The 13820-nt window shown below is 54.0% G+C and overlaps 4 protein-coding genes across 4 annotated transcripts; all 4 read left to right on the forward strand.

Annotated features, from left to right (window-relative positions):
• Window positions 1–774: 774 nt before the first annotated feature.
• Window positions 775–3047, forward strand: EsH8_VII_000993 (uncharacterized protein; the record flags this gene model as incomplete). The annotated part of the gene is made up of 5 exons (XM_083271126.1): window positions 775–1652; window positions 1818–2092; window positions 2155–2591; window positions 2644–2709; window positions 2763–3047. The coding sequence occupies 5 exons, from the start codon at window positions 775–777 to the stop codon at window positions 3045–3047; spliced, it is 1941 nt and encodes a 646-aa protein (XP_083128683.1).
• Window positions 3048–3687: 640 nt separating this feature from the next.
• Window positions 3688–5074, forward strand: EsH8_VII_000994 (SGNH hydrolase-type esterase domain-containing protein; the record flags this gene model as incomplete). Its single annotated transcript, XM_083271127.1, has 3 exons — window positions 3688–3846; window positions 3905–4443; window positions 4522–5074. The coding sequence occupies 3 exons, from the start codon at window positions 3688–3690 to the stop codon at window positions 5072–5074; spliced, it is 1251 nt and encodes a 416-aa protein (XP_083128684.1).
• A 2788-nt stretch (window positions 5075–7862) lies between these two features.
• Window positions 7863–8981, forward strand: EsH8_VII_000995 (uncharacterized protein; the record flags this gene model as incomplete). Its single annotated transcript, XM_083271128.1, has 3 exons — window positions 7863–8020; window positions 8097–8822; window positions 8873–8981. 3 exons carry the CDS (start codon window positions 7863–7865, stop codon window positions 8979–8981), a joined length of 993 nt encoding a protein of 330 aa, XP_083128685.1.
• A 750-nt stretch (window positions 8982–9731) lies between these two features.
• On the forward strand, window positions 9732–13589 carry EsH8_VII_000996 (uncharacterized protein; the record flags this gene model as incomplete). Its single annotated transcript, XM_083271129.1, has 2 exons — window positions 9732–11895; window positions 12028–13589. The coding sequence occupies 2 exons, from the start codon at window positions 9732–9734 to the stop codon at window positions 13587–13589; spliced, it is 3726 nt and encodes a 1241-aa protein (XP_083128686.1).
• Between the last annotated feature and the right edge of the window lie 231 nt (window positions 13590–13820).

The raw sequence follows: 13820 nt of genomic DNA on the forward strand, positions 1-13820 counted from the left end.
GTCATTAAACTTGGCCTCTCGGCGGTTGATTTACAGTCAAGCTTCTTGTGCATGATAAAATAGACTCAGGGGAATTGAGAGGAGAGTATCAGCCGTGGCCAACCGATTGCAAGCCGTTTCTGACCGCGTCGGACGCAGGCCTGCACCACAAGAGCTCAACCGGCTCGAGTTGAACTGAAATAAAACAAACCAATAGAAAGCGCGGGGCTTGCAGCTTTAACCAAGACATGTGGCGTCGATGAAGGGTGCTTCGGCTTGTCTCCTATAGGTCTCTCCCTGGAGCGCCCCACCTGCAGCTCAGCCATTTGCAGATTACTAGATGTTGTGCGACTGAGATCAAGAGCCTGCCAGGCGTCGTCACCTCCTCAAGGCACTTATCTATCTATCCAAAGCTGAGTTCAATCGAATGTAAACGAACCAATCCCACCCCCTGCTGAATTAGGCTGCTCGGGAGGTGGCATCCCCATGGCGCTTTGTTTTTGTCCGCCTTCTTTTCTTTGCCTTTTCCCACTTCTTCGAGTCTTTGAGTGGAACGAAGGCCATGAATCATTTGCTTTAGTCAACACACGTTCAAGCCTTCTTCAATATTCTCCGCCAACTATGGCGAACACTGACAACGAGGCGGCCATGGTCTCACAAAAATTTGAGGAAAGTGAAGAAACGAAGGCAGCACCTGGACTTATATATTCCGGAGAAGGGTTGCATATACATTCTTCTCTGCTTCCTTGCAGACAAAAACATGTTCATCTGGGCGACGCCTACTCCGTCGGGACCATGTCGAACTCGGATTCAAAATCTCGTTTTACAACATTTTCTGCCCCTCCTGGCTCAGTCATTGACTCATTGTCGCTCACTACTCCCTCGCAGTCCCGAGCCCAAAGCCCGGTGCCCCCACTGTTACCACTACCTTCAGCGATGGAGGCAGATCTAGTTGGCATCGGATACCAAAGTAAACCGTCAATAACAGAAACCTTTCGAACGAGCTTGCCAATCCAATGCAGAAGCGCTCGGGAATTGGACTTACCCTTCTCAACCGACCGCAGCAAGACACCGCGACAAGTCGATGTCACGAACGACAGCAACATAATACTTGACATACCGACTGTCCGCGAGGGCTTTTCGGACTGCTCGAATTCGGACGATGAAGATTTTAACCTCGACCTCGAGAGAACTGCAGACATTGCTCTGTCCCAATGTTTTGGCGTAGCTCTAAGCCGTCTTACCCGGCCCATTCGTGTCGTCCAGGCTTTCTCTGGTTTCAGAGAGCAGTGCGCCGAGATATTACAAGACGAGGAGCAATATACATCAATTTATTGGGATGATGATAGCCTCTCTTGCTACGATGGGGAGGAGAGCCCACAAGGGTCCAGGGAGCAATGCTTCGGCAAGGCCTCAACTCAAACGGAACTATCGAAGTCAAAGACAAACAAACGCTGTAATGACCAAGAAAAGAGAGAAGATGGGGATGAAATCGACAAGTCGGATGATGAATCGAACCCGGACTCGGGATTCAAGAAGAGAAGACGTTACAAAAGGCGACGCGTTTCAAATGACTATAGTTGTCTCTTCCGAAAGCGCAACCCAAAGAGATTTAACGTCCGAGCCCATGAAGCATGTGCCAACGTATCCTACCCAAACATTCACAAGTTGAAGTGAGTGCTTCTTTTTCTTTCCCCTTTCATTATTTCATGTTATGATAGCAGCATTCTAGTAGGCCTTTTGACGCCAAGGCCATCACCGTTGCTGAAGCATAGATCACCCAGTGCACTTGGGGCCTTGTAACTTGACGGCAGTTCTAACACCTGGCTGTACTATAGGCTTCATCTTCGTGCCCATCATTTCAAACCTGCATGTCCTCGATGCGGAAAGCGGTTTGCCAAACTACCCGATCCATTTTCTTCTGAACACACCGACCAAGACTGCCGTGTCCGTCTCCAAGCGGCTGCTCATCTCCAGCGACACAATCCCGAGGATGGCTTTGATCAAACAATTGAGAAGCGTCTGACAAGCAGGAAAAACGATTTGAAGATTGACGATTGGGACTCTTTATGGCGAACTCTTTTCCCAGAAGATGACACGATACCTCCTCGAGGTGCGTGTAGACATTTCTCAGTCTTGTTCGAGGTTGTGTCGGTGCTAACCTAGCCGGAACAGATTTCGAGCCAGTCATCGAGCACCACGACGTTGCTGATGATGGATGCAATGATTTCGTGAAAGATTCGGCGAGGGACGTCATCAAACTAATCTGTCAGGACTTCAAGCTTGTTGACGAGAGCGCCTTCACTGCCCCTATGCGTCGAATGCTTAGTGAGACCATCCACCAACACGTGGAGGTTCTTCTCAAAAACTCTCAGTATGCAATCCTCCGGACCGAAGATAGGGCGAAAGAGTCTCCTCCTTCTTCAATCCTAGGACAAAGTTCGTCTCAGGAGCATGATTTTGTCGACATTTCGACAGAGCGAAATGAAGGAGAACCACTTTCGGATGGCGATTTGTCGCCAACAACAGTGATTACGCCTAAATGCACTTCTTCAGACAATGAAATAGAAGAGTTTGAAATTGACTTGCCCCTTGAAGAAGACTTTTCTTTGGTTCGTCATCCAAACCAGGTTTATAGGATCAATTACTCACATTGCATTATAGAACCAGGGACCTCTGACCAAGGTACAAGAACAACAACAAGACGACTTATTGGAGAAAATTCAAGAGGTAAAACAGACACAACCAGGTTGAGCAGGCGGATTAAGCTAACCACAGACCAGCGCATGCAGCCAATCGAGGTTCCACACGAGGGACCTACAGCCCCCGCCCTCGATGGCCAGGAAGCCTTCGAATACCCAATCATCTCTCAGTCAGAATATCCTTCCAATTTCACAGATTCTTCACAGCAGTTGAACCAATGGCTGTCCCAATTCCAATACGAACCGATCACAAATGCCGAAGTGGATGGGTATTTATCCGGTTTCGACATGTTATTGCCCGATCAGGTAGTTGGTTCTGAGTCTTATGATTTCACTATGCCAAGTGACGATTTTGGGGTCCCATAAAAAAATTGAGGCATATTTAGAGATCGGTGTTTGGTGTTTCTGTATCATTGCTTTATCGTATATTTCTCTCTGGCACGCTTGGTATATCAAGTACTCCACAGTCCGCAAGGAAGTATCAGAAAATGAAAACCACGCCAGTATAGACTATCCGTGATTAGAAATGCATTACGCAGATAATTGAAACGGTAACTAATATGATATGAACAAAAGAGCACCATTACGCTGCTTATTATGGACATATGATTATTGATTCATGTATCATCGATGTGAAGCAGACAGCCAGTCCCGACAATGTAACCTCCGAAAAGCTTGACTACAATAGCCGGCGATCTCCTACTTAGCCGCTTGGCATCCAATCCCGTCGTCGCTGGCAAGTGATCTGACCTTTTTTAAAGTTGTGCCAAACGCGGCTCGACGCGGAAATAATATGGGTTAAGGGGTCCATTTGGCTAAATGCCATGCGATTGAGGGGGCCCGAGCAACTATGTTCGGACGACTTGATTCCGGCGCATCGATAAAAGGAACCGCAAGCATCTGGTTTCAGGCGGGCTGTGTTTGGAATATCTGAGAGACAACTGGGAAGCTAGTGATTACTCAGTACCCGTTTCGTTAACTTTCCAGCCGCGCTTCATCGTCCACCATGCGGTATCTGTGGCTCCTTTTCTCCTGGACATCGCTCGTCCTCTCTATCCCGACGAGCGGTAGCCTCCATGAACGACAGGAAGACAACCACTGGGTCGTGACGTGGACTTCCATGCCCCAAGAGGTTGAACAAAGCAACCTTGCGCCATCTCCCTACGTAGGTTCTTTCCTTTCTCATCCATGGCGATGAGAATAAGAGATGCTGACACTCCCAGAACGGAGGCAGCGTCCAGTTCCGCGATGCAACCCTCCGTCAAACCTTCCACGCCTCCATCGGAGCATCTCGTATCCGCATCCAGCTATCTAACACCTTTGGCGGCTCCGATTTACCCATCACTGCGGCCTCAATAGCCCTCCCCCTCAATGGTGCGGCAGGTGTCTCGGGTATCGACACCTCAACCCTGAGAGGCCTGACCTTCTCAGGCTCTCCGTCGATTACTATCAGACCAGGCGCAGTAGCGTACTCGGACCCTATCGACTTTGTCGTGTCGCCGGAGACGAACATTGCTCTCAGTTTGTATACTCAGCAAGGCCAGTCAGGGGCCCGGATCACGGGACACCCTGGCAGCCGGACGACTTCATGGATGCAGACGGGAAACAAGGTGAATGCCTCGTCAATTTCCGGAGCCAGCACAAAGCACTGGTACTTCGCCAGCACGGTGGAAGCATGGGCCCCCAAGACTACATCGGCGCTGATCGTTCTTGGAGATAGCATCTCTGACGGGCGGGGGAGCGATGATGACAAGAATAATCGGTAAGTCGCCTACTTCACACCATGTTGTCTCTCGAGACACGAAAGTGACGTTGTGAGCCGCCATTTACATCGATCCAGCTGGCCCGACCTCTTCCTCGCCCGCATGAAAAAAGAGGGCATCGCGAACATTGCGGTGGCGAACCAGGCAGCAGGCGGCAATGCCGTCCTCCAAGGCGGTCTCGGACCAACCCTGCTATCCCGCTACACCCGCGACGCCATCACGCAGCAGGGGGTGAAGTACGTCCTCATCTTCGAGGGCGTAAATGATATTGGCGGCGGTGGCACCGACGCCGGCTCGCAGCAGCGCATCGGCGACGGGCTCATCAACGCCTATAAGCAGATCGCGGCCGACAGCAAAAAGGCCGGCCTTGTGACCATCGGCGCGACGATCACGCCGTTCGGGGGGAACGGGCAGGCGTACTCGAACCCGACGAGGGAGCAGACGCGGCAGCGTGTGAACAAGTGGATTTTGGAAAGCGGCACGTTTAATTATACCGTGGACTTTGCGGGATTCATCGGGCAGGGGGACAAGCTGAAGGCGCAGTTTGACGGCGGCGATCATCTGCATCCCAATGTGGCGGGGTATCAGGAGCTGGCGAACAGGTTCCCATTGGATATCTTCAAAACTTGATAAATCCGAGATCCCTGAAAACGATCTCCTAGATCTCATGTTATTCATGTCGTGAATGGGGCAGCCCCATCTAAATTTTAATGTGCTCAACGAGGTCCAGGTTGTGCCTGCTGGGCTGATCGTGGAATGTGACCCTTGCCCTGAACAAGCTCGCTCACTGAGAGAAAATCTACTTCAGCCAACGAAAGACAAAAATAACGCCCAAGACTAGGCTGCCTTCGCATGTATCCAGACAGCTGATCGTATGTTGATTTTGGGCAGGCAGACTAGTGGCCTGGCTGACCAGTGAGGCAGAATTCCGCTTGGCGAGAGGGAGGCTTCGCCTCACTCGACCATGTTTCCCCCGCTTTCCGTTCTGTGCAAGAAAAGATTGACTTAAACGACGTGGAAAAACTATGAATGAAGCATATATGCAACACCAGACCTTGCCTCGGGTAGCAATAATTTGACCTGGCCAAGGTCTTTCTTGGTAACGCAACAATAGGAGGTCACTGGGTCGTGTGCCGATACCAGTTGAGTCGGCCGATTCCATCGCCAGAGCAGAACACTAAAAAGAGACATCGGGTAACGAGATACACAGGCCACTCTCATGGTTCATGACCCCGATTCCGATTCAGATGGTCCGATCGGGTACGTCGACGCTCCGCGGGATAGATGGAGCAACCCGGACGAGAATTCCGGGGCCGCTCCCACGGTGGGTGGGCCGTCGCAGCCAGCACAGATAGCGCATCCGCCGCCGTCGCCGTCGGCATCGCCGCGAATAAACCCTACAGTCAACTGGGAACCACGGCAATTCGCTGGCTTCCACGATTACCTATCGCGCACACGTTCAGATGAATGGCGCGCTCGGATCAAAGCACCGAGGCGGTGGGCAACGAGGAAGAACTGTCTTCCGTTAGCCATCGTGGCTTTTGTGCTCCTTGTCGTGTTCCAGCTTGTTGCCGTCGGTCTCTCCTCAGAGGGCCACGATAGGATGAAATTCTACCCAGAACTGGAGTATAATGTCGATGTCGCGTCGTGAGTTGTTGTGGTCTCTCCCGTCGAAGCGATGGACCCTAACGAGTGAGACAGCCGGGTGACGATAGGTTTCATTGCATTTGAGCTGATTATGGGATTTTCGTTTGTATTGTGGTCGGGTAGCGTATCCTGCATGGTCGTCTTCATCGTCTTTATCGGCATAAGCGCCTTGCCTACGGGAGTGTATCTTACTTTTGCGGCAAAGGCCAACCTGGACAATGCCTTGTGTGACACGTATGGCGGAATGGCGGCACGGTGCTGGACAGGACTTAGGTTGGGCATGGCAGCTGGTGTGTTCCGGGTGTTAGTGTTGTGAGTGGATCCCGAGTAACGACGGGCGTCTGTTTGCTAACATGGAAGCAGCCCCTCTGTCGGATTATTTCTTGCAGCAGCATCTTGGGTCTAGGGGAATCAAAGAGGGGACCGGTGAGCTGTGTTGTGTCGAGGGAGAGGTGCAGAGTATCAGATCCTGCGAGAGAGGCGCTCCCACTTCCCGGTGTAAGCAGAGACGGGTTCAATCTGCAGTTAGTTGGCTTCCACGAGGGACGGGCTGGAGCGACGCGAATGGGATGCAAGGGGTGGGATGTATGCAAATATGGGCGTCGAGGAAGATCCAGCTGAATGGTACGAGAGATTCGGCGCGGCGACGGAACCACTAGGTTCCCCTGGCGAGACTCCTTCCTGTGATTCTTCCCTGCATGAGGACCGACGACTCAAATGCGAAGGTCGAAATTAGAATGTGAGGAAGAGAAATGTTCAAATCCCGAAGAGTGTTCCAGATCAGACAGACGGTCAAGCCACTCACAAGCTCCCGGGGGGTATGTATCCTTGCAAAAACACAGATTTGAGCGTTCAAGAAATGCACATGCACTTGGCTCCGTGCTTTGTGATGGATGCTGTAGTTTTTATTCGTTTTTTGTTTCACGACGCCTGGAAAATGATAGTCTGCATTGTAACACTCGAGTCTTCCCACACTCGTCACCACGCATCGCCAACCTCGCTACACCCCGTCTTGAAAGTGCGAGAGCTGTCACCTGTCACACGAAGGCTGGGGCGCTATCTCATATTCCCCAGTCACTTGGAAAGGCACAGCTGCAAACACCCGTGTCACCGGGGGCAATTTCCAGTCAAACGGCACCCTCTCGGGCAAGGCAACCGCTCTAAGATGAACCGGGGAGGGATCGACATGACCAAAAAGAAAGGGTACTGGTATTGACCAGGACCCTGGCCCTAACCATATCTCCCCGGGCTTCCGCGCTCCAAGCTACAGGGACCCATGAGTGCTTGGTACCGCCCGGCAATTGGTGTGCCATCCTGTCGGAACCCTGGGGAGGGTCCCCCGCCTCATCGTATCATTGCAATGTCCAATGTCTTGCCAAGCAATGCAGGAGAATGCAAGCGATTTCGCGCCGGGCGAGGTGGCAGATAAAGGAGGGGAATGTCCTTCTCGCCTGGCTCTTTTCAAGGGCGCAGCCGCCCCTGGTGACGGGAAGCTGGAACCCAACACTGTGGTTCGGGATTTCTGAAGCGTGGTCGACTTGCTTGGCCGCCCGCTTGGGAGCTCTGCTTGGGGGCAAGCCCAAAAGAGACGAGAGCACCCTTCGTGCAACACCACGCGAGTGTTTGTGCTGTCCTTGCTTTTCTCTTCCTGATTGCCGCCCACCCTCGCTTGTCCGCATCATCGACCTCGCGCAGCCCTCCACAGTGGCCTTTGAGCTGGACGCTTGTCGGAGAGGCACAGTGTTATACTGTCGAGTATTGGTTCTTCGCCATGGGCACAACAGTTCCCGAGTACTTACCTGGCTTAGACGAAATCGAATGCCATGGTATGGGCGTGGGTACGGATACCAAAGTGTCCAGCTTGCGACGTTCCAGAAGCCGTTCTCCCGGCAACTCCAGCATCAACTTGGAACTGGGAAAGGAAGAGACGTATGCCGTTCCGCATCTTCACCACGAATTTTTATTTTATTTTTATCTGCTACCTATATGTCCTGACCATGTACAGGACGCCCATCGCATCATCTTGGCCGAGCTGTCGCCGTTCATGTGCCCCGTCTCCAGATTCGCTCACAGGTGGCGAGAAGACTGCATACAGGAGCCCCATTCCACAAGTTGGGCATGCAGAGCAAGTAACACAAAAGGATGCTGGTACTCTGGCAACACCTGAAGCGTCCTCTTTATACAACCAGCCAACAAAACCAGCAGTTGCTGGGTCGTTAGATTCGTATCTGACGTGCTTCCAACCACATGAGCAGCGGGCTCTATGTTTGCTTCACGATGAAGAAGGTCAAGAGCAAGATGGAGGTTCCCAAGGCCGGGATTCCGTCGTTTTGGGCAAAAGAAAATTCTCTGGTGTATATGAACCCCCGGAGGGAAGCCCTTCGCCTCCTATTGCTGCGGCAGAACTTGAAGACTCCAGGATAGAACACTCGATGGAGCGTTACCTGGCTTCAGCAGATCCCCACGAAAACCTAGCGTACCAGGTGCAGGAGACATATCCGCAAACTGACCAGGAAGGATACACTCAGGGTCCAAGCCAGGACTTGGAGTCCGGGCAGCCATCTAGAACGGCGGTTCATCCCTCAGATCCCTCAATATCTTTGACGGGTAACCTCAGGACGGACAACATCGACCCGGGACCTGTGGAGGGACCTATTGAAGTGGGATTCGACCGAAACAATTCGGATTCTGCTATTTCAGATATGGAGGCAGACGAGCTTCATCAACATTTGTGAGTTGCCCCTGCATCTCCGATGAACGTGCAGCATTAACGCGTTGCAGGGAGGCACGTCGACAGATGAGAGAAGCAAACCAAAACCGCACATTCAGGCCTCATCGAATCCCGAGGGGAAGAGTCGAGAGAGCAAAGCGAATGAGGTCTCGAAGATGATGGCATTGGTGCAAACATGACGGACATGACGGTGTCGGATGTCAACCCCATGGACCAGATGCTTGCTTCGACTAGGCCGGCTGCCGGTGATGGTTGACCAGGCGGCTAAGTCCAGTGTTAGATGTCGAGTGATCCGCGAACAGTAATATCTGCAATATTCAAAGTGGAATGCTGAATTTGGATGATGGCGAATGAAGGAACATGGTGTTCTTTCTCATCATGACTGATGAGGAGCTCACCTGAGCGAATGCCTCTGCACGGCCTCGCGAGGATGACGTATGACGAGACGAATGAAGGAAGAAAGCGTGTAGTTTTGCATACATGCACACAGGGTATTGATTATCCTTAGCTTAATATGAATAATCAAACAATTTTATGGGTTGAAAACGACTCTGGTTCACTGCTCGAATTTGGCCGGGAAACATGTCTGCACAAGACTCGAATGTTGAAAAGTTAGTTGTGATTAGTTGCCTCCGCCAAAGCTGATCTCTCAATCAGGATCATAGCAGATAGCACGGTTGTCTCTTATCGTTATCAGTTGCTTATCTTCAGTCCTTATCCTTATCTTTATCGCCATCGCACCGCTACGCACCTGAGCTTGGGACGAGCTTCGTTCCCACTGTCCGCTGTCGCTGTCGCTCTTTGATAGTTGTGACCCAATTCAGTTTGTTTCCACCTCCATCACGAAGCCCTGGCCCACCGATCGCGACCCCACGGCGATGCCAATGGCGCTGCGTGAGCTCGAGCTCCATGTATAGCCGCGAAAACAAGATCATGCGCAAACTCCTCGGCAAAGTCACTGCCGACAGCAGCACCGATACTCACCACTCGATCGGCATCACCAGCGCGCCGCACTACCAGACCTCGTACCGACCAAGCGCCTCCCAGAATGCAGTCTATCCTGCCGGCATTCCTATCCTGTGTCTCGACACTGCCCCTGACCACCGCGCCGCTATAATTGCCGGGAGACATGTTCTCAAGACGATCGTATTCGATGGACTGTCCGTCAACGAGGGCATCGACGTTCGCGCCGCAATCACCGCCCAGTCGGCTTCCAGCAAGGGCGCATCGAGCTCGCTGACAGCAGACCAGCTCTCCATACGAGACGTCAAGTGGCACAGCGATTCCACCATATTCACGGCTTGCGCCAATGGCAAGATCTTCTCCTACGACCTCGCCAGGATTGCGACGGGGGGCGCTGCGCTCGAGTTCGTGCAGACGAGGGAGGACTCGCGCCAGGTCAACAGTCTCGACATCAACCCCCACAGACAGACCACCTTGCTTTCCGGCAGCCAGGATGGCATGGTTCGATATTTCGACATTCGCGCCCCGGTGCAGAGCAGATCCGGCGGGCTCACCTACAGCCCTCGGGGAGCCTATAAATGCAATGCGGACGGTGTGCGACAGGTCAAGTGGTCACCGAAGGACGGGTTTTACTTCGCCTGTGGAACAGAGTCAGGCGTTGTTCTGAAATGGGACGTCCGAAAGATCGCCCAGCCGTTGCTCAAGATACCTGCCCACGACAAGGCCTGCGCCTCTATTTCCTGGCATCCCGACGGCAACCACATCATCAGCGGCGGGTGGGATAGCAAATGCGCCGTCTGGGACATGTCGAAGAACGCCGACAAGCGACAGAAGCCTCGATGGATCATATACACTCCGGCACCCGTCGCTGCTGTAGCCTGGCGCCCTGGCCTTTGGTCCGCGAGCGCACAAGGCAAACGCGCCGCTCAGGTTGCTGTCTCTTATGACGACGGCAGCCACAAGCGCTACGGAATCAACAGTGTGCATATTTGGGACCTGGCCAGACCATCCATGCCCTACAAAGAAATCGAGCGATTTGATTCTTCACCATCAGGCTTGCTCTGGCAGAACCAGGACCTGCTGTGGACAGTCGGCAATGATGGACTATTCAACCAATGCGATGTTGCCTTTGCCCCGAAAGTGCTCGATAGGCAACCAGTATCCAGCATGTCATTCTCAGCACGCGGCGATGCCATCATGTTTCTCGACGAGCGACCACAAGATCGGCCAAGACCCTCAATTGTTCACCACCAGCCGAGTGTTGTACCGCCGCGGACTTCCTATAGCTCAAGCCCGACGACCCCGATGCTTAGCATCAGCCGCAGCGACTCCGAAGAAGACGTTATCGGTAGCTTCCTGGGGCCTCGCCGGAGGGTAGGCAGGAAGCGAAGGTCCAGTTTACGTTCTACGCCTGTTTTGAGCACCACCCCGCCTTCTGGCCCAGGCATTGGCGACGACCATGTCCTGGGACTCGAACAAGCCATTAGGGTGACAGGTACCTACAAGACTCAGCAGTCTATGGCTGTTGGTCATGTTCCTGCAGCGACACGAGTGGATATTTACCAATATCTGTCGAGCTACTACCTCGAAACCCTGGAGCGCGAGTTGCCGTATGTCCCTGGCGGGAAATCACTGGCCAAGAGAGTCACTGCCATTATGGAGCAATATGCACGCGCTGCAGAGCAGGTCAATCAGTTTCGTCTAGCGCAAACATGGCGGATTCTTGCGTACTCGATGGATCTGCTATTGAATAGGAGAGCTCAATTTCATCTCGAAACCCGACTAGGACGATTCCAAAAGAGACCGTCTATATCAAAAGGAAAGGATATCCCCAAGGTCAAGGTGCCAAGACCACTGGACGTGGTTGTTGAAATGAATGGCGAGGAGACGCCCAGACGACCATCAGCTCTCATGTCCAGCAGCGTCGATAGCAAATCTCTGGGAGTGCGTTCCTTGCTCTCTGAGGAAATCGAAAGCACGTCCAACGTAGCAACGCCTATTGCGCGAGCCGTCAACGAGGAGCATGCGGACCTGGGTGATTACAGACTGGAGGCGCGGTTGCCGCCGGTCATGGAGTCGGATAGCTTTGCTCTGCCCCCTGCTGCCCACAGTACGTTCAACAACAGTCCACGCAGGCGACTGGACTCGGTTCCTTTGTCTACTACAAGTCATGAAAGCGACCAGACGCAGACCTCTATCACAGAGGGATACGACTTCTATGATACTGACGCCCTCTCTCAAGCTATAGATGTGCCAGAGCCAAAGAAAAAGGAGCAGGAGCCCTTGAATTATGGTCCCCGCACCCCAAATAGCCGACGCACGTTGAGGCAAGACTCTGATGGCAGCTTTGCCCAGATCTTCTCCATGTCTGACAGTAGTCGGCAAACATCTGGACTCGCGTCATCTTCTGAGGGGGGCACGTCGACACGCTCGGTCACGAGCTATCCTGTCCAGCTGCAAAAGCAGGCGATCGGCGGTGACCAAGGCGAATTCGAGAGCCGCATCCGCGGCAAAGAACTCGAAGACTCCCCTGAGCATGGCGCTCTAACATCGTTACATGGCCCTGGCGACAGCGCGTCAAAGGGGTCTCCGGAAGAGATATTCATGATTTCCCAGACAACCATGGCATCCGACACAGCCACGGATGAGCCGTCGAATTACTCGCAGCTCGGGTCTCTCCCTCCTACCTTTGAGGATCACCCACCTCTTCACGCTGGCGTCTCGTCTTCAAGTCCACCAAAGATTACTCCAGCCCTGCAACATGACTCCACGCCAAACATTCTCGAGTCCGACTTCCTCCCGTGGCCGGATGACCCATCATACCCACACCCGCTCGCATCGAACCCAACAATGGACAGCTCCCCCCCGTTGAACCCCTACACACTTTTGACCCGCGCGCTGGACTTTGAGACGCGGACATCGGCACTGAACGCCTCCATTATGGTTTTGCTCCTGAAGCCTCTCATGCCAGAGTCCGTTATCGACTCTTTTCGTGCCTCTTCCATCCTCCGCCAACACCACTCACGCCTCACAGGCATGAAGCTGTTCATCGAAGCCGCCCTGCTCCGCAAGCTATGCGTTCAGGGTTGGCCAGATGGCATCCCCGACTGGGGAGAAAACTACACATCCATCTTCGGGCCCGCCCAGCAGGGCGTCAAGGGCGGCTTCATCTGCCCCAGCTGCCGAAAGCCACGAGAGCTCGACCCGTCCCTGGGCCAGAAGGCCCTATGGAAGTGCGAGCGATGCCGCGCGGCCATGGCCCCCTGCGCCGTCTGCGGCCACCGCGAGACCACGGCCACGATGCTCAACATCAACGAAGCCGTCGGCAACACCCCCTCGGACCCCATCATGAGCATATGGTGGTACTGCCCCGGCTGCGCCCACGGCGGCCACGCCACCTGCCTACAGGACTGGCACGCCCCGTCCGAAGACGGGAGCTACGAGCTCAGCGACGGCTGCTGTCCCCTCGACGGCTGCGGCCATGCGTGTCTTCCGGGTAAGTGGCGGGAGGAGAAGTCGACGGCGCGGTCGGACGAGCTCGGCCGTGCGGCGCTGGAGAAGTCGCGTGGCCTCGGCAGCGGCGGCGGCGGCGGCAAGTCCGGCGGCGGTGGGCAGAACTCCTCGATGTCGCCCAACGTACGCGGGGACAGCGTCGAGGTGCCGCAGAGCCGGGCGGTGGAGAGCGTCCGCGAGGCGCTGGCGAGCAGCACGCCGACGTCGGGCATCCTCAGCTCCAGCCCGGGAAGCAGGACCGGCGAGCGGGAGAGGAGGAAGAGCGTGAAGTTCGTGCCGACGGACCGCTAGTGGCGCCTCGGCCGTCTCTTCCGCTCCCTGTAGTCTGCTGCGGTCGGCGGGTGTGTTTACGGCGTTGGCGGGAAACTGGAGGAGGGCAAGGGCTTCTTCGGATGGGCGGCATCGGTCTTGTTTGGTCTCATGTTTTGGTCAAACTGTTTTCCTCCGGGATGCGGCGTGTAGGGGTCTGACTGACTGGTGATATTGAAACCCGGGCGTCATGGGCGCGCGAGAAATGATTCC

The sequence above is a fragment of the Colletotrichum jinshuiense genome, chromosome 7 (assembly GCF_051148585.1).
Source record: "Colletotrichum jinshuiense chromosome 7, complete sequence".
In the NCBI taxonomy this organism is placed as follows: domain Eukaryota; kingdom Fungi; phylum Ascomycota; class Sordariomycetes; order Glomerellales; family Glomerellaceae; genus Colletotrichum; species Colletotrichum jinshuiense.